A 24,772-nucleotide genomic window follows, 5' to 3' on the forward strand; every position below is an offset into this window, starting at 1 on the left:
GACAATGAGGGGCTCCTGCCTTCTGCTGAGCTCTTCCCAACAGGGAGGATTTGTTTCCTGCCCTTGCCCAGGAAGGACAGTGGTTCTGGCAAACCAGACACGCCCGTGAACGGCTGCATTTCTGGAAAGCAGCACTGACATCGCAACAGGGCAACACAAACTCCAAGTGCTGCCAGCACAGACCAACCTGCTGCACCCATGGGGACTGTGAGACTGAAGGGTAAGAAGCTGAAGCATCCATACTGGTGGATGATGCTGGAACAGCTAAAGGAACACTTGTCCTTGCTGCCGAAGCTGCAGAGCCACCCCCTGCCCTTGGGGAGGACTGATGGACCCCAGCCACACTACAGGGACTCGCTGTGGTGCCACTTGGCCTGCCTGGGGACAAGGTGAGGGGTGCTGCTGCAGCTGGGGACAGCCAGGAGCTTTTTTTTTGGGAGGGAATCTGGCAGGGATTGCAGGCCCATCAGTGGGCATGGATAGGAGTAGGCTCCAGCAGTGGCTTTCCCCACATGTTGACATTTCAGATTAGAGCTGGAAAGGTGAGGAGACACATATGAAACACACTAATTCAAACAGATTACTTTCTGGTTTGTCAAACAGGAGCAAGTTTAGGACCTGCTATTTGTCATTAATTGCTGGATTATCTCTTAATCTCTTTTTATATTAGTGGTTTATAAGGAATAAAACCAGTATCAGGCTATTTTGGAACAGCTGTAAGGTGAGAGGGAACACCTGGGCAGCAAGTTCTGCTTTTTCTTTAGTTAAGGCTTAAACAGCTGCTGCTTTATCTGAGATAAACCTGATAAATGGCAAATTGAAAGTTTCATCTCCTTACAGATCCCATTCACATGCTCCCTTATCTCCAGTTCTTTATCCATGTCACTCCTAAGCTAGGAAGCATGTTTTATCAACAGTTTTTCTGCTTTTATACAGAACAAATGACTCTGATCAGTGACAGTAAATAACATCTGCCACCCCACCATGTAGGGACAGAGGATTTAAGACTGGGGTTACCCAGAGTATCCCCTGTGCAGAATATGACAGCTCACTAGGCACACCACCTTGTTCCCACAAACCCGAGCTGCCTGGCAGCTAAGCTGAACATGCCTAAGTCTAAGTGCAAGACAAAGCAAGCCAAGTGAGGCTAGCAAGCTCCAGAAGGTAACAGTGGGGCTCCTTTTGAGTTCCAAGTTGAAACAGCAAAGAAGTAAAGAGCAAGGCTGTATCAGAGATGTGTCGGATGGCTCCCGTGCTCTGTAGGCAGAAATTCCCATGCTGATTGAATTTGGCTGTTTTACCCTGCCAGAGATGTGCTTGTCTATGCAGCAACAGCACTCTAACCATAGCAGCCTGCTGCAGAAAGAATGAATTTGGACTTATGGGAGGCTCTGCTTTTGAATATTCTTGAGTATTAGGTTCCTGAAACAAGGCAGGAGGCTGTGGCCAGGACACGAACGCACAGGTCTAAGAGTTTAGATCACTAGCTCAAACAAAGGAACACATTATGAAAGCTTTTCAAAGTGGGAAGCTAATACTTTCCTGAAAGCAACAAGAAAGTTCATTATCCCAATTGGCTCTGCAATTCTGCTGGGAACTACCAGCATCTGTCCTGTGCAAAAACCCTCTGGTGCTATGCAAGGCATTACTGTAAAGGCCAACCCAGACACTTTGGAATAAAAAAGACAGAGAGGTTAACAAAAACCCAGAGGGGGATGAACCTGTTCCTGCTTATCTCCAAAAGCACATCTTGTGTCTCAAGGACTCCACATAAATCAAATTTTATCCTTTACAGCTTTTAGTGGTATAGAGGAACAAAAGGACAGATTGTCTTTTTTATGCCAGATTACATGAGAATAAGACAACCTCCCATTATACCCGATGAACGATGTTCCCATGCCACAGTGATGAGTATATTCCATCCTAGAGAGACAGACAGGATGCTCAGGGCGCCCAATCATCCTTTCCCATTCATAGTGCACACACATGCATGCATGAATTCAATTAAGAGCAGAAAATCGCAGAGCACCAGAGATGTATTTCTTAGCCCTTTGTGCAAGTGGATATGGAAGGGGAGGGAATGGACATTTAGTTGGCACAGATATGCAGGCCTAATTGTTCCACAGACGTCTGTGTAGGTCATGTGGGAAAGAGGTTTTCAAGTCCATTTCTGTGTTGCATTATCACGCACTGAGCCACCAGTCACTCTCCTTCTATTTTCCATAAAGGTCATTTTACAAATAATCAGACTTGAGCCTCACATTGCACTTTGAACCATCAAAGGACTTTGCAAGGAATAAAACTGTTAAGCTTATTTAGTTGAGTTCTATAAAGCACACTGAAATCTTAAGATGGAATGGGCTCGCTGAAGGACAAAGAACTACTATTTATTAAACCATGATCATTAAAATCATTATGGCACAGCAGAATGCTCAGAGCAACACTGATGGTGAACACACTTCATGCCAGGAGAAAAACATGACAAAAATATTCATAGTAATATGTGGGGAGGAGAAAACTTGGCAGAAGCCTCCATGTGCTTCTCTGGCTCTGAAGCCAGGCAGCTCCAGCATGAGGACAGACACAGCCAGGGCAGCACGAGCCGTGGTTCTGAGTGAGCAGTGTCTGTCTGCCGGTGTTGTGCGCGGCACAGCTCGGGCTGCGCTCACCCTGAGCCTGCTAACAACCAACAGGGGTGCCCCTGCCCAAACCACAGCTGCTCTGACTTGGGCTACAGCAGCATGGCCACAGCTTCAGCATGGAGAAGCACCTCGGGGTAGAGGAAATGAAGTCAAAAGTACCGAAATCCCATAAAAAGGAGTGCCCTTTCTTCATCAGTGTCACCGCCCTCTGTTGCGCTGCTGAGTTGCAGCGTTACCTCGAGGTCAGGACTGCACAGAGCAGGGGGATCGTGGCCCTTCAGACCCGCAGCCCTCCTCAGCCTTGTACCAACTGCTGAGGGTTACACTCTGTGGCCTCTGCTGCAGCCTGGTTTTGCTTCTTCGGATGGTCCAGGGCAGACATCTGTCCCAAGCAGCAGTCTGGGTCATCCAGTCTGATTCAGCTGCCAGTTCATGTTTCCTGTCATCCAGGACTCCCTCACAAGTCTCTCCAGTCTCTGCTTGCCTGTGATCGCTGCCAGGCCCTCAAGCACCAGCAGTGTCCCTCTCCGGGCAAGTACTGTCACCCCCACCAACCCCGAGGACAGGCAGGTTTAACGGAGCACATTGCCAGAAGTGTGCATGTAGCTGGGTTGTAAACAAACATACTCCCTTGTTGTTCAGCAATTTTTCAGACATCCCCAGTTTCGGTTCCTGACTGTTCAACCACTGTCCTCAGCTTCTACTCTTCTCCTGGCAATAGCCTCGAGCTTTGACTGCTGTTGCTATTTTAGCCGTTTTAATATTACATAAGCAGAAAATGTTCTTTTTCAAGGCGTCAAGTCTTGCTGCTCCAGGCCCACGTCAGTCATTCAGAATTATTATTATTTACACAAGGTCCCTGCTGCAGTAAGTATCATATAGCCACAAGTAGCCATTTTGGTGAGCTCCCTCTGTGTCTGAGCCTAAGCTAGTGCCAAGTTCCCAAGGGTAAAACCCTGCAGAGGCCAGAGAATTGCTGCTAGGAACAGAGCCACTATCCAAAATTCTTTTGGGGTGATGGCTCCTTGGTGAAATTTGGCAAATAAAACTTCGGACTCCAAGCAAGGTTCCCTGCTGCCAAGTGAAACACTAGCCTGGCCTTTCAAAAAGCAGATGAAGAAAGCACAGATTTTTGCAGTAATACCATTTCTATTTACTGCAGTCTGATTTACTAGTTTGCAATTTGGGGAAAGAGCAGACAATTCAGCTTTAAATGGTCTTTTTCTAAAAGTAGCTGTGTGGCTGCTTCTGTATAGTATGTGTAGCATTTTGGGCCAGGGAACTCACTGTGCTTGCCCCACAGGGCCATGCCCTGAAGGCCTGAAAAGCAGCACTTAAGAAGTGAAAACTGGGCAGCAGATTTCTCATTTGATGAGAAATGCAGGCAATGCTCCCGTAAGTACTATTCTGTAGGCATTGCTCACTGCTGTAAGTAGCACTGGGGAACACACCTAGTGAACTCCACAGTGTATTAATAAGGATATTCTTCTACACAGTCTTCCTGCTCATCTGCTTCACTGAAGTAGGAAAAAAATAATGTCATGTCTAGAGAAACAGAAGGGTGGAAAAGCCTCTTCATACAGGGAAAGAGTCAAATAACAGTGCCACTGTTGAGGGGTGCACCACACAGGTCACCACCTTCACAGCATTTCACAGGACAAGACTTTTGGCTGAAAATGCTCCTCTTTGTGCAGACGTCCCTGAAGCTGTAGGCAAATGAAAAATGAAATGTGTTCCTTAAAAACCAATAGTGTAAGTGAGTCAGTGCAATTATACTGTAATCCCAGTGGGTATGATGAAATGACACCACCTTTTTCTTTTTTTCCACACTAGGTCCATTCTGCCTTCTACTCTTAAATCAATTTCTTGAATGCCTTGAGTAAACTTCTTGGATCTTTTGCTGCTAAATTAGACAGTAAGCTCTCTGGATTAGAGGATTCACATCTTCCATATGTTTCTATTCCCTTCCCTTCTCCCTTCAGCACCATCGAGTCCCAAATCTAATCACTGTTACAATATACTGTGGTAGATGTAACCATGGACCACAAATGGATGAGTGTTTCCTCATGGTGGTAACAACATCATCCAAACCAGCCCTGGCAAACATGCTTGTGCTCAAAGGGCAGGATAGGAATATGCCACTGTGCCCTTTAAAATCCCTGCTATGCTCCAGATACCCACCTTGCCCTGGCACACTCCCTGCTCTTGCTTTTCACCCTGTTCTTGCTCCTCTGATGGTCTGGATGTTTTCTGCAGCCCTCTGGCAGTGGGAGGCAGTCAGATCCCAGTGACGAGCCCCAGCTTGGCAGCAGCAGCCAGATAGACCCATCAGTCCAGAAGCAGAAGGCTTATGAGGGTTGCTTTCCAGCACACTTAGTAAGATGAAAATAATAGCTGCAAGGAAAATGCATCCATTTTCCTTTACAAATCCCTGGTGTGGAAATGTTTTAACTTTTAATGAAGTCCATCTGTGCAGAAGTGCTGGCTGTAAAGGATTCACAGAGACAAGACACTGGTGGAGCCTGCTCCTTCCTCCTCCTGCTTTTTCACTGATATAGAAAGCCCTGAGCAGTGCCTGGATACTCCTTCTCAGCACCCAGTCTCTTCCTTTGTTAGCATGAATAGTATAAAGATGCTAATGAGCCTGTGCTTTCCAACACAGCCCCCTCACAAAGGATTACCTGGGAGGCTAGGAAAGGGGAGGACACGATCAAAAACAAAAATCCCAGGAGTCAAGAGACAAGCAAACATTTGAACTATTAGAAAAACAATAGGCTGTAAATGAGAGCAGGCACAAGCAGCCCCAAGAACTCCACTACGGAAATTAGTGCTGCTGCTCCACACTCAGCCACGCTTCCCAAGGAAGTGGCTTCTTGGGTATTCACTGCAATGAGGTCAGTCATTATAAAACCACCAAGCAATGGCAGTGCAGCCCACATACTTAATTTCCACTGTAATTTAGCATTAATTAATGTCCTCTCTAGCAAAGATGCAGGCACTTTATGAAGATCCTACTCCAAGTCACTGATCTGTCTAATGACAACACTGCAGGACTATCACAAGAAACCCCCCCCAGGGATTCTTTTATTCTGCATCCCAGAGCTAAGAAAGAAAGACATTTTATTTTTTTCCCTTGCTCGTTAAAGAAATATTGTTCTCAGTTTGAGTAACTTTTTGAAGTCTTTAACTAATGTAGTAACAATACGACTTTTTTTTTAGCAGAACATTTGCTATCAGAAATTGCAAGCAAAGATACCATCTAAGACCTGGAATGTACAGGAAATATCATCTGATAATAATTTATGGGGTATCGCATCTTAAATATACATCAGGACTGTATCAGGATCACACAGGTTGTAAACTCATGTCGTAAAGATTACGTGCAAGAGAAAGGCTTGTTCCAAAAATTTATGTGCAAAAAAAAAAAAAAGACAGTTAACAGCCAAACATATGCCTAAGAACATGCTTTCTTTGGTGAACGTCGGGGTCCTCTCGCATGCACAGACCATCCATGGCCCGTGCTTAGCCCAGACAGGACAGATGAAAACCTTGCTGAGCAGCAAACCAAGTGTAAAATTCAGTGCACTCCTCAGTCCTATGGGATTCATTTGCTAAACAAAGAGTGTTCATTAGTAAGAAATCGAGAAGTTCATAAGAAGATGCTTTTCTACCTCTTGAAGCTTCTGTGCCTTTTTTCAGCCACATCTCTACAGAAAACAGAACATTGACAGTCTGAGCATGTTACAGGAAGCAAAAGCATCCCAAATACTACAGCAATGCAGCTGGGTATCCACAAAAACCTGTGCACCAACAGCCAACCTGGTAACTAGAATTCTTTCTCTCAGAGTGCAAAGGGTCAATCTGGGATGAGTTTTAGTACAGCTTGCCTGAAAAATGAAATTGCACGAATACAGAGAGTTCAAAATCATCCATAAGTACATTGTGAGAGTGAAATGAGTGATTCCATTGCATAGATATAGCTTCATCTTCTGAACATGCCTAATTGGATACTTCAGTCTTCCAAAGACTCTTATAATCCAAATTACGCTGCAAAATAGAAAAGCAGTCCCCCATAATAAGCAACAAAAACAATGCCAGAAGCCACTCCTAGAAGCAAACACATAGCCACAAGAAGACTTTTATTATTCTCATGTCCTCTTTCCATACTAACCAAAGCAATACAGCTTTAAGATTGTATTTTCTTTCTTCAAATCAGAGGAAGGAAGAAATGAATATGAGGTTTTATTATTAGACTGTTGATTTACTACATGGAAATAAAATCTGGTACTAACTTCCTAACAAGCAATGAGTTGCACCAGCACAACAATGTTCTTTCTCCTCTTGGGAAACCCATAACTACATTTCCCAAGGGTTCCTGACCAGTGGCTCTGGTTCTACAGAGTTCTCTATGAAGCAGCACATTTTTTTCTTGCCAAAATTAACAGAAAGTGCCCTTGCTTCTCTCCAAGCTAATTCAAACACCTTCAATGTAGAGTAACAAAACTGCCAGGAGACCGTCCTAATATAAAACCTAGTTATTTTGGTATGTTGAAAACAGTTTTAAATTGGCAACATAGCATAACCATTAGAAAAATCACTTTATATGAACTGTGGCTAATTTCCAGCAGGTTCCCAGTGTGAGCCCTTAATACCCAGAGGCTCAATCATTGATGCATATAAGATGGATTAGGACAACTCCAAAGAGATATTCAGTTTTTAAAGGTACACATTCCAAAGCAGAGGCCTAAATATTGTCTCACTATAGCTGAGCACCTCTGGCTCAGCAGAGCATGACCAGTTTTACAGTACTCCACCAAAGGTTAGTTTATACTAAGAGGATTAAGCACCACTTGATCCCAATTAAAATAACTATGACACAAAGTTAAGGAGTTCAAGGGAGAAAGGAATTCCAATTCTGCCCGTATTTCAGCATTTTACATAATACCACATAAACAGCAACAACAGATTTCCAGAAATGAGAGTAAAAAACGATGTGGATCAAAGATACTACTGAACGTAACTTGCTGGTTTCTGAGAAGAAGGCCCCATCACACAATCCATCAGCTGTGACTGGGGAACATACTAAGGCAGGGAACATTCTCCTTCAGTGAAAGCCATGGAGCCTTTTGGAAAGGAGGAGAGTGACCTCCTTGTGTGGATGCTGCTCTTACCTCGAACATAAAGGTTAGCTGGGGCAGAGTAGCGGGTTCCCGCGCTGTTGGTTGCAACACATTCGTATTTGCCTTGGTCTGACTCCTCACTGTTCTCTATTTGCAGAGCTCCTGTACACAAACAAGATGAAACAGACAATTCAGGTTATAGCAAATCTGGTAATCAAACTGACAGCCTCTGAAAAGGAAGGCCATGCCCCACGCTTTTAAGGTATCTTCCTGGATAAATATTTCATGATGTTCCCTGGACCCACAGGATACCAGCATGCAGCCAAAGGTACCCAGTCTGCTGTTAGAAACTTGTGGAATTGGTTATTGTTATTTTTCTAATGTGCAGGGAACCAGTTACTGTTGTATTTCCAACCACCCCAAGCACTTATATTCATTGCTTCAATAAAGGAAAAAAACCATACACATACGCACGTATTAATTACAGCTTTGTATGGGACTCCTGTCTAATAAAAGAACCTTTAATAAACCTTTAATCAAAACAGCCAAGCACAAAGCACACTAACTGTAGCTGTTTGTTTCTTATCTGATCCACACAAAGCTTAGTAAGCACCCAACAAATTGCGACCTTCCTGCAGAAATTGGCGGAGTCCCATCCCTCCCACTTCACCACCCTGCCTTCCAACAGACATCCCTTTTTGAGAAAACACTGTCTTTAGTCAGCTTTCTCCATGTTAGTGATCTCCTTGTTCTTTCAGATTTCATTATACATGATATAAAAAGATTAGACACTCAGCCTGAGACAACAAAGATACACACCAATGCAATACACACAATTTGCTGCATGGCCCTCTCGTGAAAGCCACCCTCCCTTTGTCCCAGCAGTGCCTGCTCCCCCAGCTTTGGGTCAGGAATAGTTGCTTATCCCAGACTGCAGGTTCCTTAGGTCATGATCAGATCCCATCCCCAAAGCATCAGATGTGTGAGGGGCACATCTGAATAATGGCAGTAACTGTCAGAGCACACACAGTACCAATTTACATGGGCAACCTGCACAGGACTCATGATGTGGAAGCGAGCAATGGTCTAAGGTGGTTTTCTCTCATCTGCTCAGCCTATTCCCCTGGTGTCCAGCACTGCTCAGCCTGGGAGGCTGGCCTTTCATCCAACTTATTGCCTGGCACAACTGCTCACACCTAAACTTCCTGAACCAGGCTCCATACTCAGAGTAAAAGATGGAGATGCAGAGAAAGCAAGCAGCAGGATGCACATGGCAGCTATGGCACTGCAGGAGTGCACGGCCCTTGGCAGGCACTGAAGCAGCTGCTGTTCAGCCTGCTTCCCCCAGGCACTGTGGGAATAATTTTTTAAGTGACCCCAAGTGCCCAGATTCTACTGGTTAGGACTGCCTGTAAGAGGGCAACTCTGCTCACAAACCATATACTGAACTGAAAAACATTAACCCCTTTGCTTGTAAGGATTTGAACTCATTTCTGCCTGCCACAGTTCAAAATGACCACTGAGAGCCGCACTGAGAATAGCCAGGGAAATTGCCTTCTCCCTTCTTGCTGGTTCAAGCTGCAGAGGTCAAACTCCGTTTTTCATATCATCAGTACAGAAGAAAAACTAATGTGAATCAACCACTGCCACCTACATTATTTAGAAGGATAAATTGAGACTGTAGCATAAGCCTATATGTCATGGGGAAAAATGAACTTCCCTGGGTTCTGCCATATAATAAAAATGATATACAGAGCCCTCCCTATTGTTGCATTAGTGCTGGAAATGAGGCTTCAGCTAGACAGAGAAAGCTTGTTTGCAAAAGTCTTTCCACTTACTAACAAAAGGACCTGGTAGCTTGCCTAGCCACAGCACTCTCTGGACACACACAGGCCAAAGCCTACAGAGCTCATCTGCTTAATTCAGGGAGGACAGTAAATTTCTACACCCTGTCTGGGAAAAACATCTTCAAGCAGACAGCAGCATGACAGGCAGTGGAGCAGGACGAAGATTCCTCGCATTGACACAATACAGAGAAGCAGAGAATCTAGAAATGGAGAAGACCTATTATGTTACCTCGTGCATCCCTGGGGGGCAGGGCAGGATTGCTCCCTGTTGTAAATGGACTTGTGTTCTGTCCGATCCCATTTTAAATGTGCCAAGTGATAGGTCTTTCACCACCTCCTCAAGGAATTGATGCCACTGCCTCGTTACGCTCTCTGTCAGGAAGATTTTCCTGGAACTCACCATGTATTACCCCCTTTGTAATTTCTGCTCGTTACTCCTTGGGCATGCATGTGCTGCAGAGCTCATTCCAAGTGCTTGCATCAAGCTTGGCTGGGAAAAGCTACCTAATGCAAAACATACCCAAAATTAATAAAAAACCCAACTGGCTGGGCTGGGAGCAGAGCCAGCTTCAGGTGACAGGCAGGGGTATCTGCCTAGAAAAAAGTAATATCCCTAGCTAATCCTGCCATAAACACATATCTTTTAACATGCCCCTTTTAGCCATTTAACAGATATCACTGGTATTTATACCCTTTATACTTGTGACCCTCATGCCACTTAAATGGCAGTCAAAGTATTTTTTTATCTCTAGGGACCTCAACAGCAGAAAGAAAAAACATAAGAGGATGAAGAAAATGAGGGCAGAGGGGAGTTTCAAATGACATGCTGTTAATGCCTGTCAGTTCTGCAGCCAGCATGGACCAATCTCTAAAATCACACTATGAACATGTAACAGGTGTCAGCAACTGCCTACAAAGTGCTCAGGGACACTGGGCAAGGGATTCTAGTTTAGTCTGGGTTGGCACAACTATTCAAACTAAGGTGTGTCAGGAGCAAGAGAAAACCCAGAGCAGAAGGAAGTTAACGCAAACCTCTCAAATGAACCAGAAAGAAAACAGGTACTGCAATAAATCATCATTAGACAAACATACAGATCCTGCAGCACGGCTGACAGCGAGCAGAAACTGGAAGGATCATGGTAAACTGATGGCAGTCAGTGGGACCACAGGAGTCTTCTTGAAGGACAACTTACAACTAAGTGATGGATCCAGGAAAGTGTAGGGTGTCTCAGAGTACAAAGAATTACAAATATAATTAAGAAGCTAAGACATTTCTGGGATCAGAAAGCTGGAGACAAATGCATCTGAGACTTGGGAAAAAACTCCCTACATATAAAATGCTCCCAGCATTAGTTCAATGATCCCAGAGAAATTCAATAGTTTCGCCTCTTGGAAGGTTCACATCTAGGCTGGACAGGACACAAGGAGTACAGGAAAGGAAGAATTGAGTTCTGAGTAGCTCCTTTCCCTGAAATTCATGGAAGCTGCATCCAAAGATTCTCAAAAGTGCAGTGAACTCCTTGCCTTGACAAGTGCAAAGGACCTGATTTCTATTCCTAGCCCTGTCAACATCTCATAATCTTCTGCGCCTCTGCAAACCAGGGCCAGGAAGGCTGATTTACTTTTATTCATTACTTTGGGATTTATGTTGCACAAGTTGCTGAGTAAGGTCTTGTCCACACAGGATGTTCCCGTAGACTTCTCACACGGACTCTTCTAGTGCTCCTGTGCCAGGTGCTTTGTTCCTGTTTGCAGGGCTGAGTCCTGACGTGCAATCAGACACAGCATGGCTTCAGAGGATGCATGAGGACATGCACCCACTACCATCAGGACACTCACACAAGTACACAGAGGAGCAGTGAACAGCTTGTTTGGGGGTTTGTGGGGTTCTGCAGCGTTTCTTGCACATCAGAGTGAAACCCTTCAGTGGAGCACCACTGGACCTCTGCTGCCTCCTAAGCCCCTGAGCCACAGCGGGGCTCCAGCAGGAAAAGAGGGGCAGCTATTCCTCACCATGCTCCCATGTCAGTCAGTCTTGCTTGTGGCTCGGATCTGCTCCCGATAACACATCTCAGCTTATCAGAGAGCTGACAGCTCCTGAGAAAAACCCCTGGCTGCTCTCCAGTGACAAGGCAGAGCTTTCTGGGGCTGAGGGCAAGAGCCAGCTCTGCTGACTGACAAGCATTCCTTCTACTGTATTCCTTATTCCTCTTTCCTCTGTGCTGGTATCTCCTTGCCAGGCCCTCCCTTCCTCTCCTGGCTTTTCTTGTGCTCTTTAACTCCGGCACAGACAGCACAGCCCCCTTAGCAGCTTTCCAAGATACTTATCTATTCAAATATACTTGTGCTCAGGCAGAATCATTAGTTGCAGTGACAGTGGTTAAAAGCAGCATTTAAAAAGTGCACTGCACAGAGAAAGCATGGAAAGGCAAATCCTGATAAGGGATGCTTGTTGGCAGTGCTGGGTGCTGTTGCGCCATGGAGGGCTTGTCACTCTCTCCTCTAGGTAACAAAGGGAACGTAAAAGGCTCTGTGCCACCATACAAATTGATCTCTGAAATCCTGCTCTGTAGCCCATCAGGTGCCTATGCTCTCTTCTCCCAGAGAGCACTGCATGGAGCCAAACACAGCAGATCCCGGGGCGACACTCTTCCATATCTATTCAGCTCAGAGCTCCATCCCCTGTGACGGAAGAGGCTCTTGTTCTCAAATGAGGCATTCACAGCCTCAGTCCTCCTGGCTCTCAACATGGAGACTGACTTTTTGCCCTGGTTATAAAATTCCAGACATGGAATGAAATGCTCCTGTAAGTACCCCAGAGTCAGAGGAAGCAGGCTGCAGTCACGGCACTCATCCAAGGAAAGGACTTGTAACACAGATGTAACAAACCCAGCTACCTAACCAGGGCCTTTTCTCTCAGTGAAGAGGTAAATTTTGCCCACCCTGCACACTAGAGCACATGGCTACCCCTAAAACCCTCCCTTCTCTTTACCTCTCCCTCCCACCAGCTTCCTTCACATAAATACTGACTGACTGCAGCACTATTTTTAGCCCTGTCTTCAGCCAGTGCTCAGGTGTGGGTCCCAATCCCTTCTGCTAGAAATTCCCTCCTAGAGAAGGAGAATTCCTCTAATAAAATCCAGGGAGCTGTGAAGCAGGATCAGAGGCAACCCCAGACCAAACAAGGACCCATAAGTGTGAATACGGTGGAGAAAGAGACACTGTGAAGCCCTTACAATGAGAGAGCTGGACTCTGACTCCCTGGTTGCTGCCTGAGATAACCAACACTTGCCATTAAAAACCACCAAAACCATGCAAGAGTCACTAATAATGAAAATAAGCATTTCCCATATTCACTATTTTTGGTAATTTATAACAGCAGCATCTCCCAGCTGTTACAGAGGATTGCACCCAGCCTCCACCAGCCACTGGCACTGCCAAATATGCAAAACAAGGTAACTACAAATATATTTTCATTGTTAGTGTTCATTATGGTTATTATGCCTGAGAGGCCGGTGATTGGCATGCAAGGGGCCTGTTCTGGATGGCAGCACTGCTGAGAAATCACTCTCCTGAGCACCAGAGGCAGCTGCTGAGAGCACCCGACTGCTACCATGAGCCGGACTCGGGCAGAGAGCGAGTAAAAGACACACAACGTGCTCAGCAGCACGAGGTCTCCTCTTAAGGCAGCAGAGTTTCAAGATGCTCTGATCTCTCACTAGCAGGTACAGGAAATCTCAGGGGACTCTGCGTCAGATGCAAGACTACAGCACTGTCAAATGCACAGTAACACCTCTCTGAGCTTCTAAAGGGACATGAGTCAATCTGAATTCCGACAGTGAGAAACATGGCATTACAAACATTTCCAGGCATTACCCCACCCAAACACCCTCTGACACTGCTCCTGCAAGCAGATCTTCTCATTTTTAAATTGTTTTCCTTTTGCCTTTTCTTTTTTTTTTTCTCCCCCTGACTGGAAAAGATCAAGAAACAGGAAGAAAAATCCTATCACACACAAAGTGCAACCAAATGTACAAACACATGCTCAAAAAGAGACAGCAAAATTCTTTTAGCTTCCTCTAATCCCTTTGGATAGCTTTACGCTCCAGCTCGCAGGGTAGCGTCGAAATACTGGAGCTATATTTAAAACCAGTTCGCCTGGGACTGGAAAAGGTTTAGCTGCAGCTATGCAGAAGTCGGTGCGGGTGTTTACCTGGCTTCCCAGACAGCTTCTGACACCCAAGTGAGCTGATCTAAAGTTAATTCAGACAGACCTCTGCTACGCTGACGTCTGCAGGGAAGAAATACTCTTATGTATAGGAACCTCTGATATTTCCTGTGGTGACAGAAAAGTAACAAATAAATCTGACTGGAGAGGGATAATGCCTGAGATGATGATATTTCTTTACCTCCTCATGTGCACCCGATCTAGTGCCTGTTCAGTCCAGCACCCACCAGAAACACAGCTGTGCTCTGCTCTCTCTTACAGCCCCGGGCAGGAAAATGCAGCCAGGTTTCACAAAAGGTTGAGTGAGTTCAATTGCAGAGAAACGGTGGAAATGAACATCTTATATTCTACTTCGAAAATACAAATGGGGCAGAACTTGCTTAAACATGGATTTGGTGATACTATCTGTGGGTCACCTTAAGAAGCCAGCTACTGCCTAATCTGACAGGCATTTATCAGCTCTGTGTCTTTCTGATGAACAAACATGGATTTCAAGATTAAATTACTATCTGGGGCAGTCCCAGAGGGGTAAAGAGTGAAGCTACAAATAGAAATTCTAAATTACAGGTGGGAGCTCCTCCCATTTCAGGGAAGCCAGAGATGTCTTGGACAAAAAGAACCAAATATGTGGGGTAGGGTCAAACGAAATGTTTAGAGACAAAAAGTCTCCTCCTGTTTGGAGGGGTGCATGGTAGAGCTTCTCAGGTTGTCCTCTGGCTAACCACACACTGCTCCCTGTGAGTGGGTTTGCCATCACTCTGGCACAAATGTCTTGAGTTACATCCCAAGTACTCCAGACACACAACCCCTAGCAACACAGGCACAGAAGCAATCAAATCAAACCAAAACCACCCCTTCCCCCCCCAACATCATTACCAAAAGGGTTCATTAAGAGTAATTAGTTCACCCTTCCTTTCAGACCAAATTAATGGATTCCAAAGCATCAAACTTACCTTAATGAGGAACAAGAGTGCAGCTGGGTATAGAACATGGCAGAACAGTCACTTCTACATGGACACAACCTCACCATCATAAAAGCACTTTCATCTAATCTGTCGTTATCTTTAGAAATTCAGTGACCTCCGTTTTAAATAAAAGGCATCAGGCTGACAGAAATCCTCTAGGAGAAGCCAGAGAGCAGCACGTGGCTTCTGTTTGCTCTCACAGAAATGTCATCTTTGACATTCAAACAGGACACATATATTTTAAATAATGTCAAGAACATTCTCAAAATACCTCATCAGGACTCAGACGGGGGCGGGGAGGGGGTGAGGGGTGCGGGGAAACTTATGTTTTTATGAGATGGATGGTTCTTTTTCACAGAGATGCGGTCAGTTCCCAAGCAGGACGGATGGAGCATCCATGTGGTTCTGGTGCTGAGTCACTAATGTCATCAGACACGCGGGGAGGCCCTGGGATGGCTGCACGCTCGGCCGGAGCTCGGAGCACCTGGCTAGTTAGCATTCCATCTGTCATCTCGTTTTAGGATTTGCAGCAGAAACGGGAGATGAAGGAATAGTTTTAAGGAGCTTGTAACATCACAGCTGTCAATCTCCAGCGTTCCGAAGGGAGGAATGACAGATTTATAAGCCCATTCATATAAAAATAAGGTTTGCAGTCTTTTTTCCCTGACCCAGATTTGCTACAGAGGCAACTTAATGCAAATACGTACCAAGCGGCAATTCACATTTACTCTAAAATCACTTAACAGGAGCTGAAAACATTAACCCCCAGCAACAGAACCAGTTCCAAGAGTCAGATTATTAACTTCCAGCAGTGATTCAGGGAAAAGGGGGAGGAAAAGGGAGAAGGAGGAAAACTGAACAAACGAGGTCGTGTTGATTTACAGGTAATAGTCATTCTGTTGAGAAATCCAGAGGTCAATCAAGAGGGGTAGCCAAAATCACAAGAGAATTCAGAGGGGCCTTAGCATATAACACTGATTAACATGCTAAAGTTAATCTAAAGAGACAGCTTTGAGTGTTTAGGCTAGAAAAAAACAACACTCCAATTGGAAAGTCATTACTGGTGCATACGGGCTGTGAAAAGTAGCCGGGACTGACTGTGCACCAGTCTGGGCTGGGCTGTCAAACCAGGAGTGGGTTTAATTAATGAAGGCTTAAACAGCCAGATGTCCTTCTGATTCATCTATTTAAAACAGATCTTTGTGCTGCAAAGCAACATCGGCACGTCCAGCTCGGAAAGGGGCGTCTGGGGCAGTGGTTCTCCACTCTGCCATCACATTAGAGGGTTGGTGCACTTGAAAAACAAACATGAAGAACACAAACAAAGGTGCTCCTCATCCCAGAGTCATATTTGCGCAACCTTTCAAGAATTTTTCTCCTTCTGATGAGAGTTTCATGCCCATCAGCAGCAGCAGAGAAGAATTTGACTGTTCTCTTGTGAAAATGTTACCTCCATACACTTTACACCAAAGCAATCCGTCTAAAACCCCCGAGACACAAGACCTCAGAGGCCACAACTGCGTGGGAAGTTCAGAGACTTGCAGGAGCTACAGGAGACGTCAGCTCTCCTGTGGTGGAGGCCTGGGACCATTTTCCAAACTTTTGCAAACTTTCCGTTGAATAACCCCCTTTCAACAGTGCGAAATTGCGATGGATGAGTCTACAAGAAATCACGCTAAAACCCAACCAAAATAAACACACTAGTGGGGAGAGTGCAGATGAGCGAGAGCGCTGGCAGAGTTAGGGCTGAGAGTAAAAGCTGGAGATGAGAAACACCGGAGGAGAAGGGACAAGGCAGACAGGAGATGGAGTGACGTGACAACTGGAGGCACATTTCAGCATTCTTACCTCTGATCGGTGTACCACCTGGTGAGGTAATTTGAATGCAAATAAGATTAGAGAGAAGCATTAGTACAAAGAGGAAAGGAAGAAAATTATAACTAAAAAGCAGAAAGTTGTTTTTTTTTTTTTTAAAGCTAGAATTTGTATTAGCGCGACAGGAATAAACAAAAAGAAACTGATGTGCAATAAAAGTCAGAGTGACACTCTCAGGAGGTTAGTAAAGCTCATCGCTTCCAGGAGTGCAGCATCCAGCCCTGCATCCTGCCATTAAAGCCCCACCCTCACGATCAGGGGTCGAACTGGGCTGCCCAGCTGGCGTTGCTGGCTGGCCTCACCACTTGCATTCACCCCCACCACTGTTCAAGCAGCTGAGATGGAGGACACTTTGGGAAGATGGTGCAGTGCCCCTTCATTCCTCATACAGAGCAAGGAGGGTGTGTCCTGGGGGGCTGTGTGACCGTGACTGTGCTGGGCAGGAGGGGTGGAAAGCGCATGGCTGCGGGCACTAAGTGCAATTTTGCTTTGAGGTTAGAATGACCAGTGGGACAAAATCCGCTCACTTAAAGACATTAAACTAAGGGGAGAGCGTAATAAATCAGTTTTGAATCGTTCTCCACATTCCCATAACCCTTGCATCAAGTTCCCTCTGGCAAAGAAATTGGTGTCACGCAGAATTAACTTTCCATACAGAAATATTTCGAAATGAAGTAGTTTCTGGTAATGTAACAGTGGCATGCTAGCCAGACCTCTGCTGTTCCTGCCTAATTTGGATGTTAGCTGGAGAAAGGAATCCCTACCCTCTTTATAAGGCACTGAAGATAATTTTACATGCTGTAATGAAGAGTATCTTATAAGGAGGGCTTCTCTGGGAGTGAGATTAAATTATCCTGCTGCAACAATCTATAAAGGTTCGTTTTATGAGGTCACTGTATTTAGCAAGTGGAGGATCCACTGGTCACTGTCTTGAGTTCAGGGTACAATCAATACCAAAGCATGATGGAGAAGCTCCAGCCGGGTAAATTTGCAGGGAACCCTTCTAATCCCCACTTTTGTCCCCTTGGTCTTAATTTGCACATATGAAGGCTGTTAGTACAAGGGAGAGATTCATGCAGATTGAATCTGTAGGCAGTTCATGGTATGTGTTGGTTTTATGCAGATTTGTAGGATCTGAATACCAAGCACTTACCAAAGAAAACTGAGGAGTTTAAACAGACAGAAAAACAGGGTTAAACAGGACACAGTGTGTCAAATCATGTTCAGTGTATTGATTAATAAATACCAGTATGCATACAAGAGTGTCGTGTATCTCAGATTTACAGCTCATTCCATTATCCACAACAATGATCACCCAATGGGAAAGAAAGACAGAAAAGAATTTCTGTAAATACAAAGAAAGTATATTTTAAGCACATTTAACTTGCCTCTTAAAAAGTAATTTACAATATTTATACTTATTCTTTTTCTTTCCTAACTACCCTTCCTTTAGGCAGAGTCCTTTTTTGAAGCAGGAACAGCAATTCAAACTACTCATTTTAGCATTTTTCTCTGCCAAGATGACATTACCCCATTTTAACTTTATGTCTTGTTATATTTTCTGATGTTGTCTATCCACAGATGACTGAAGCATCAGGAAAAATCTTTCAGTGACTGAAGCTGTGGGTAATCTCACTCTTGCAATAATAAATCTGCTGCTTACTTATCTATCTTAGTAACTACTGCTACCCTTGACAGAACAGTTATACCCAGAAATACTTGCATGAAATAGCACAGCCATGGAAAACAGGGTTATTTCTCTTTGCCTGTTTGGAAAGTTTGCCAAGTGATTATTTTTGTTCTCTTTGGTCTAGGGCCTTCCCCCTCTGGGGTATTGTGTGTCCCCCGCCCCATCCCTTCCACAGTTTTCAGAGTTAAGAAAAGCATCCCACAGTGTGTCACTTCCCCTGGGAACAGTGCAATGACTTTGAGCACAAGCCCAAGGGGCAGAAAACAGGACTTCCTTATCTCTCATCTGGCTGAAATAGGGTTTGTTGCTCTGTCCTAAACCAGAAAAGATTTGCAGCAAATCTTTAAATCTACTCCCTGTAGAGGCCAAACCCTTTCTCTAATATGCAATTGTCTACACAGAGCTCTAGAAGCAACTGCATACTTGAAGCAGATTTCCTAAGATGTTAAGTGTGGCCAGTTCATTTTTTCATGTGTTGAATCCCAATTTCCCTGGCTTCCAAATGTAAGCCAACCCCTGTGGGAGCAACACAGACACTTGCTGTATTTAGCACAGTGTTTGTTCAGTGTCTCTCTCACCTTTGCAAAGTTAAGACATTCCCTCTTCACTCAGAGGACACCATTACAGAGAGTGTACAAGGCTTTTCTGTTGGACCCCAAATTTCCTCATCCAGAAGGAATATCCTTCCCATCACATGACAATTCATCTCTGGCTTCTGTCCTTTCAGGGTGTCCCTCAGAGGTACAAAATCACAGCATACAGGCCACAGAGTGCCAACATAAGAGAGTCCATCAAGTGATGGAGGTGTCATCACTCAAATGGTTACTGAGGCCAACTTGTGCCCTGTGACCGCCAGGCTGCTTTATGCAAAGGGCACCCCAAGATCAAACTTCAAACCCAATTCCTTCTGTTTGAAATGTCTGAAACACTCATAAGGAAGTTTATTTCACCTTCATGATAAGAGACACAGAGTAACATCCTGTTCATTCACCTCAGCCAGGAACGAGCACTGAACCTGACATCCTCTGTGTACTGGAAGCACAGTCAGGCACCCAGAGCAAGGCAAAACATAAGATGATACACAGGAAAACCCCACAAGGTTATTTGCATCAGTATTTCCCAGAGTGGAGAAATTGAAGAAGGGACTTCACTCTGATGACAAACTTACCACAGACTTACCAACATACCACTTCCTTGTAGGAACCTAAACCACCGAAAAATCACTCCAATATCAACAGAGAAACCAAGGCTCTTGCTGGCTGCAGCTGAGCACCACGGGCAGTGCAACACTGAATCCCAGAGAGCTCTGACAGTGCTTTCAGCTACTTCCTAACACAGAAGTGAAAGCACTACAGGAAACACTGACTATTGCCACAGGGAGTCTGAATGGATCCCATGACCGCTGTGTGCACCTCACGTAGCAAGACCCAGGTCTGCAGTATTGGTGCTTCCAGGACACAAAACTTCAGCTGTCAGCTGGTTGGTCACAATATTGCTTCAATCCCTCACTTAGTCAGTCCTTTCTCAGAGAGCATCCATCCTTGTGTGGGTTCCCTGATCCTTTTGGATACTACTACCCAAACCCCCCTCCTTTGGGCTGTCCTTACACACCTTGTCCCAAGTCGATGCCCATCTGGTGTCTGGACTCAAGGCTGTTCCTTGCCAGATGACCACATTCTGCTGGGTACTGAGTGCTGAGCATCACCAGTGAAGAAGGATATGGATGCCACAGACCCTTCACAGGGACAGGCACCACCTCTTTCTGCACGTTTGTTCTGTGCATGCTGGGTATCCCTTCCGTTTCCAAATAAGTAGTGCTTCTACTTGATAGGATAAAGACTAAAATGAAAACACTTGCTGGTAACTCTGGGAGCAGAAATGCAGCAGGATGATGTGGTGATCTGGCTCTCACTGCTTCTTTGTTAGAAGCACCTACACTTTTCCAGAGGGTGATTGAAGTCATCTGCAGAATACTCTCTTAATACTTTCCTTGCAGTTAATTGCCTGAAAGCCACACTAGGGTCTAGGGCACGGTTCCTTAACTCAGTTAATTGATGGTGATTAAAGGAGAATGATACTTTTTGTAACATCAAGTTCTTTATTAAATGAAAGACAATGCTTCCTGAATTTTCGGTGTTTCCTTACATGGCAAAGGTATCTGTATGTTAACGTTCAGAATAGTTACTCTAATTTGACATTTTGTTCATAAGTTTTCTGAAGAGCAAGGTGGAAGAGCAGTTCTTCAGCTATGAAACTCACTGAACACATTCAAGAGCTCTGAGAGTATGAATTCCATCTGAGTTGCTTTGAAGTCCCCAGGAGCTTGTGATCCAAGAATCTTCACAGAGGAACTGTGAAGCACCAGCACATCTGATCTATACTGGGAGAGTTTCCACCACATCATTAACTAATTTTAAAACATGGTTAGAGGTGCAGCACTGACCCTTGCTGCCAGAACTCATATGTGTATCACCTGCAATACTACAATGTCTCAACAGTTATAAAATCAGTTCAGCCAAACAAGTTTTGAATGTGTTAGCATGCTGGGAGGTTTCCCAGCCCAGGGCTGGCCTTAGATCATGTGTCAGGGACTGAGAAGCAGGGAGTGAAGCTGTGCACCCTCAGGGAGAACAGGGAGTTGTCCTGAGTCATTGCACTTGCAGAAAAGCAACCTCTCCACAAGAGGTGGGAAGTATCAGCAAGATGAGCAAGTGAGAATTTGGCTACAACCAGCATGAGTCAGAGACCTTGCTTCTGACTTGATCTGTGATAATGGAGATGAGACCCTGTATTTATTTGTGCTCCCATCTCTAGAACTACAAACCCAACATTTACTGGCAAAACTACCCAAGAGCTGGACTTAAAAAAGAATTCAGCTTTACTCAGGAGGAAAGATCTATGTATTGGTGAGAAAGAGTTAAAAAAAGCCCTCTGAATTTAAAGAGTTATGCTAACTGTCAGAAGGTACAATAAAAAAAATGCATACGCACACACATAGATATAATTAGTAAATAAGGGATGGATTTATAAGCTGTGCATTTGCTCCTGACAAAGACAGCAGCCCTCTGGGGTTAAAAGAGCCTAAGATGATGGCTTGGATGTCTTAAACCACAAACTCTAGTACCTTGACAGATGAACAGAACTCTAAAAACTGATGTTCAGAGAGCCCTTAGGGACATGATTTGACTGCATGCAAGTTCAAAGACCTGCCTGCAGCCCCCAAAGCACTGCCAGCCCACATAACTGCGAGTGTCAGAAGAGAGCACCTCTCCCAAACATGCTGCTTCTTTACCTGTAGCTATTTATTCCATACCAGGAGCCTGAAAAACAAAATCATTCCTCAACCCCCCCTATAAGTCGGACTCTAAAGCTGCTTTGACCTTCATGACCTTTATTTCATACCTCTGAATACTAATATATTATGTACTCATTGAAGGTCAGACACTCTATTATATACACAATACTGGGCTCACAATGTGCTGGAGCTATTTTAACTATATTACATCTGTCTAGCTTTTATTGGGTTTTAATTAAATGAAATTAAATGAGCGTATATTTAGATTGAGATAGTATAAACTGACATTCATGCAGATATGCCAGGCTGACTGTAAGATATGATCTTAATGGAGCAGAGACTTTGCAAACTATTAAACTCTCCCATTTAATGAGGTATCTATTTAAACACTCTTTTCTTTGAAAAACAACGACTCTGCCCCACTACTACGGTGTAGTGCTGGAGAGCTCAATTAGCACCTTGCAGAATGAATCAGAAACTACCCAACCCAGCACAGTGCTCACACAGGGTGACTGCAGTCACGTCAGTGAGGCTCAGGCACTTCAAAGTGCAGGCCCTGCTTTATGTCCACTACAAACACAGGAAAAAGCCACAAATGCAAGCAAGGGTTGAACCTCTGGCCCACGAGAAGATGTGAACTTCGTGCTCTTCACTCACGCCAGGGCAGAGCAAAGCCTCGGTGAATCTTGGCGTTGTATCATCAGGTCCCTGAAAACAAAACTTCAAACTCATATTTGGAAGTCTCTTGCACTGAACTGCGGAAACCTCCCCTTACTACATTAGAGAGCTAATCAATTCCTTTTGTGAGTCTGAGGATGTGTGCTGCTCATTGATTTCTAAAAGGTTCCCTTGACACCTCCCTTGGTAATTACTGTGTCTTCAGCAAGCAGCCAGCTCTAGGGTTTGAATCCCAGGTGAAATATTCAATTGAGATGTTGCTCAAGAACAGCGAATAGGAATCAAACCTTGGACCCTGTGACAGGGTTTACTAGTTTGTTTTTAAACTTTCTATCTCACTAAACTTGCGAAGCAGCTGGTAGAGAGGCAGCCAAGTGCCTGTGAAAAGGAGGCTGGAGAACACACAGCGAGTGCATCAGAGGCTGCCTTGCTGCTCATTTATGGTAATTTCTGATGCTGATTTAGTCAGCTATGAAGTGAAACACACCCATGTGCACTTTCCTATTGCTTCTTCCTAGAGCTTCTCAGAATAATTAACAAGTGTGATATTTTCTTTCAGCACAAACAGATCAAGATTAAACCATGTTGTGGGGGGAGATAAGCTAAAGGTCACTGGGAAATTTCATAAGCTATAAATGCATTAGTATAATTAGCACTCACTGGTACATCAAGGTGGGATCAGGAGTGTCAGGCTGGGTTCTATTTTTGATGAGAATGATGTCTCATTACCCACTCCCCCAAGTACAAACCTACTTCTTACCATCCAAGCATTGTCAGATGTAAGCAGAGGGCTCCAGCTATGGGGAGATGTGTCAAGACATTCACCTTGCTAGGAAGAAGATGGTGTTGTCCCAGCAGCAGCACTCATAACAAACGACTTTTGAGTGCCCAGAGATACATCGTGGCCAGGCAAGGCAGTCTGTCTCTTATTTGACCAAAGTTGTTTCAGCTCTGTTTCCCTTCTGTACTTTCTGTAGGGTACTGGGGGCTTTTTTTCCCCAGACTAAAGCTGCTGTGTAGTGGTGCTATGCATTGTTAAACAGCCACTCTAATTCATGCTGGGGAGCTCCACTTCAGCAGTGAATAAAGCAATGTTTTATTTTCTTTAATTCTCTAATGGGCCTTACAGTCCTGTGAGACTGAACAGTCCAGCAGAAGAACAACAGTTCCTTGCTAAAATGAGTGCATTTTTAGCCACCCAAAAGAACTAACTGTCTGTATTTCAAAAAGTAGTATTTGCCTTGTCAAACCAAAGAATTTAAAAGAATTGGTATATTTCAAAACTGTGTCCACCTTCCTTTGAAATCCGTGGAATTGCTGCTTTTTGGATTTTTCTTTATTCTTGTGGTGTCCCACAGCAAGGATGCTAACGAGCTCAACAGAAAGCAGAGCACTGTCTTGCAGAGTCTGTGTAAGGAGTAAAGTTGCCTATGACCACTGACTGTAAAATCTCAACCAGTATCTCATTATCCTGATTCGCACTGTGCTCCTATTAAAAATATCTGATACCCACTGAGTTGGTAGTGAAATGTCTGAGCCTACCAAGGATTTGGGGCAATGTCAACACGGTCTACCAGAGAAGAAATCCAGGTGACGTTCCAAAAGGCATGTCCACTCTAATGTCTCCTTTTAAGAAGCCACGATATCCTGCCAGAGAGGATCAGCTCCAAAAACTGTTTTCACATCGTAAAAGAAACATAAGCTCAAAGCACATTGACATTTGGGTTTAGAATTGCATTTCAGGGGAAAAAAAATAACAGCAGCACGTAAAGAGAAAAGGGAGGAAGAGTAGTGAGGAGGCTGGGAAGGCTTACTTGCTTTGCCACCTTACCCGAGCGGAGTTGCTTGATCCGTCCGTTGCTGGTTGCGGTGTCCACAGGCAGGAAGTCCTTAAACCAGGAGATTTCGGGATCAGGGTTACCACTGGCAGCACAGAGCATCGTGGCTGTGCGGGCCTTCTCCACCACCTTCAGCTGTGGGCCCATGTCGATGGTTGGGAAGCCAGCTGGGAGGTGGTCTTCTGGAGGAGGAAAAAAAACCACACACAAGGTTAAAAAGAAACGCCGGGGCGCAGTGATGGGATGCAGTCGCAGTGACAGCAGTGCCACGGCACAGCATCTGTGCCTCTGCTGGAAAACAGCGGCCTGACTTCCCTACTGAGAAGGTTATCAAGCCCTCAAAGCACATTAGGCTCCATAATGAGCATTCATTACACCAATAGAAGCTTCCACTAAATTTAACTCCATTTAAATCAATTGCCTTGGGAAAGGTCCATAATTTTCATTGATACGTAAGCTCCATCTATTGTTGTTAATAATTCAGTAAAAGCAGGTATTTGCCTTTTTGTGGGAGGACCGAGTTGAAGATAACAGACAAACACAAAGCCAAACAGTTTGAGGCATCTTGAAACACAACAACTAAACAATAAAAAC

At 44.7% G+C, this 24,772-nt stretch overlaps 1 protein-coding gene across 18 annotated transcripts in view; it reads right to left on the minus strand.

Moving 5' to 3' along the window:
• PTPRF (protein tyrosine phosphatase, receptor type F) overlaps positions 1-24,772 on the minus strand; it is a 287,080-nt gene that overhangs the window by 82,582 nt on the left and 179,726 nt on the right. For 11 of the 18 annotated variants that reach the window (XM_027683284.1, XM_027683288.1, XM_027683297.1 and 8 more), the window contains 3 exons: positions 24,172-24,360; positions 16,651-16,668; positions 7,814-7,924 (listed from right to left, as the gene is read on the minus strand). In XM_027683284.1, coding sequence (XP_027539085.1) covers positions 7,814-7,924; positions 16,651-16,668; positions 24,172-24,360 — 318 coding nt within the window. The remainder of the gene's footprint in view (positions 1-7,813; positions 7,925-16,650; positions 16,669-24,171; positions 24,361-24,772) is intronic. The other 7 variants (XM_027683287.1, XM_027683300.1, XM_027683293.1 and 4 more) reach the window with 1 other exon arrangement.

Source organism: Neopelma chrysocephalum, unplaced genomic scaffold, assembly GCF_003984885.1.
Source record: "Neopelma chrysocephalum unplaced genomic scaffold, ASM398488v2 Primary Assembly neopelma1_64, whole genome shotgun sequence".
Lineage (NCBI taxonomy): Eukaryota > Metazoa > Chordata > Aves > Passeriformes > Pipridae > Neopelma > Neopelma chrysocephalum.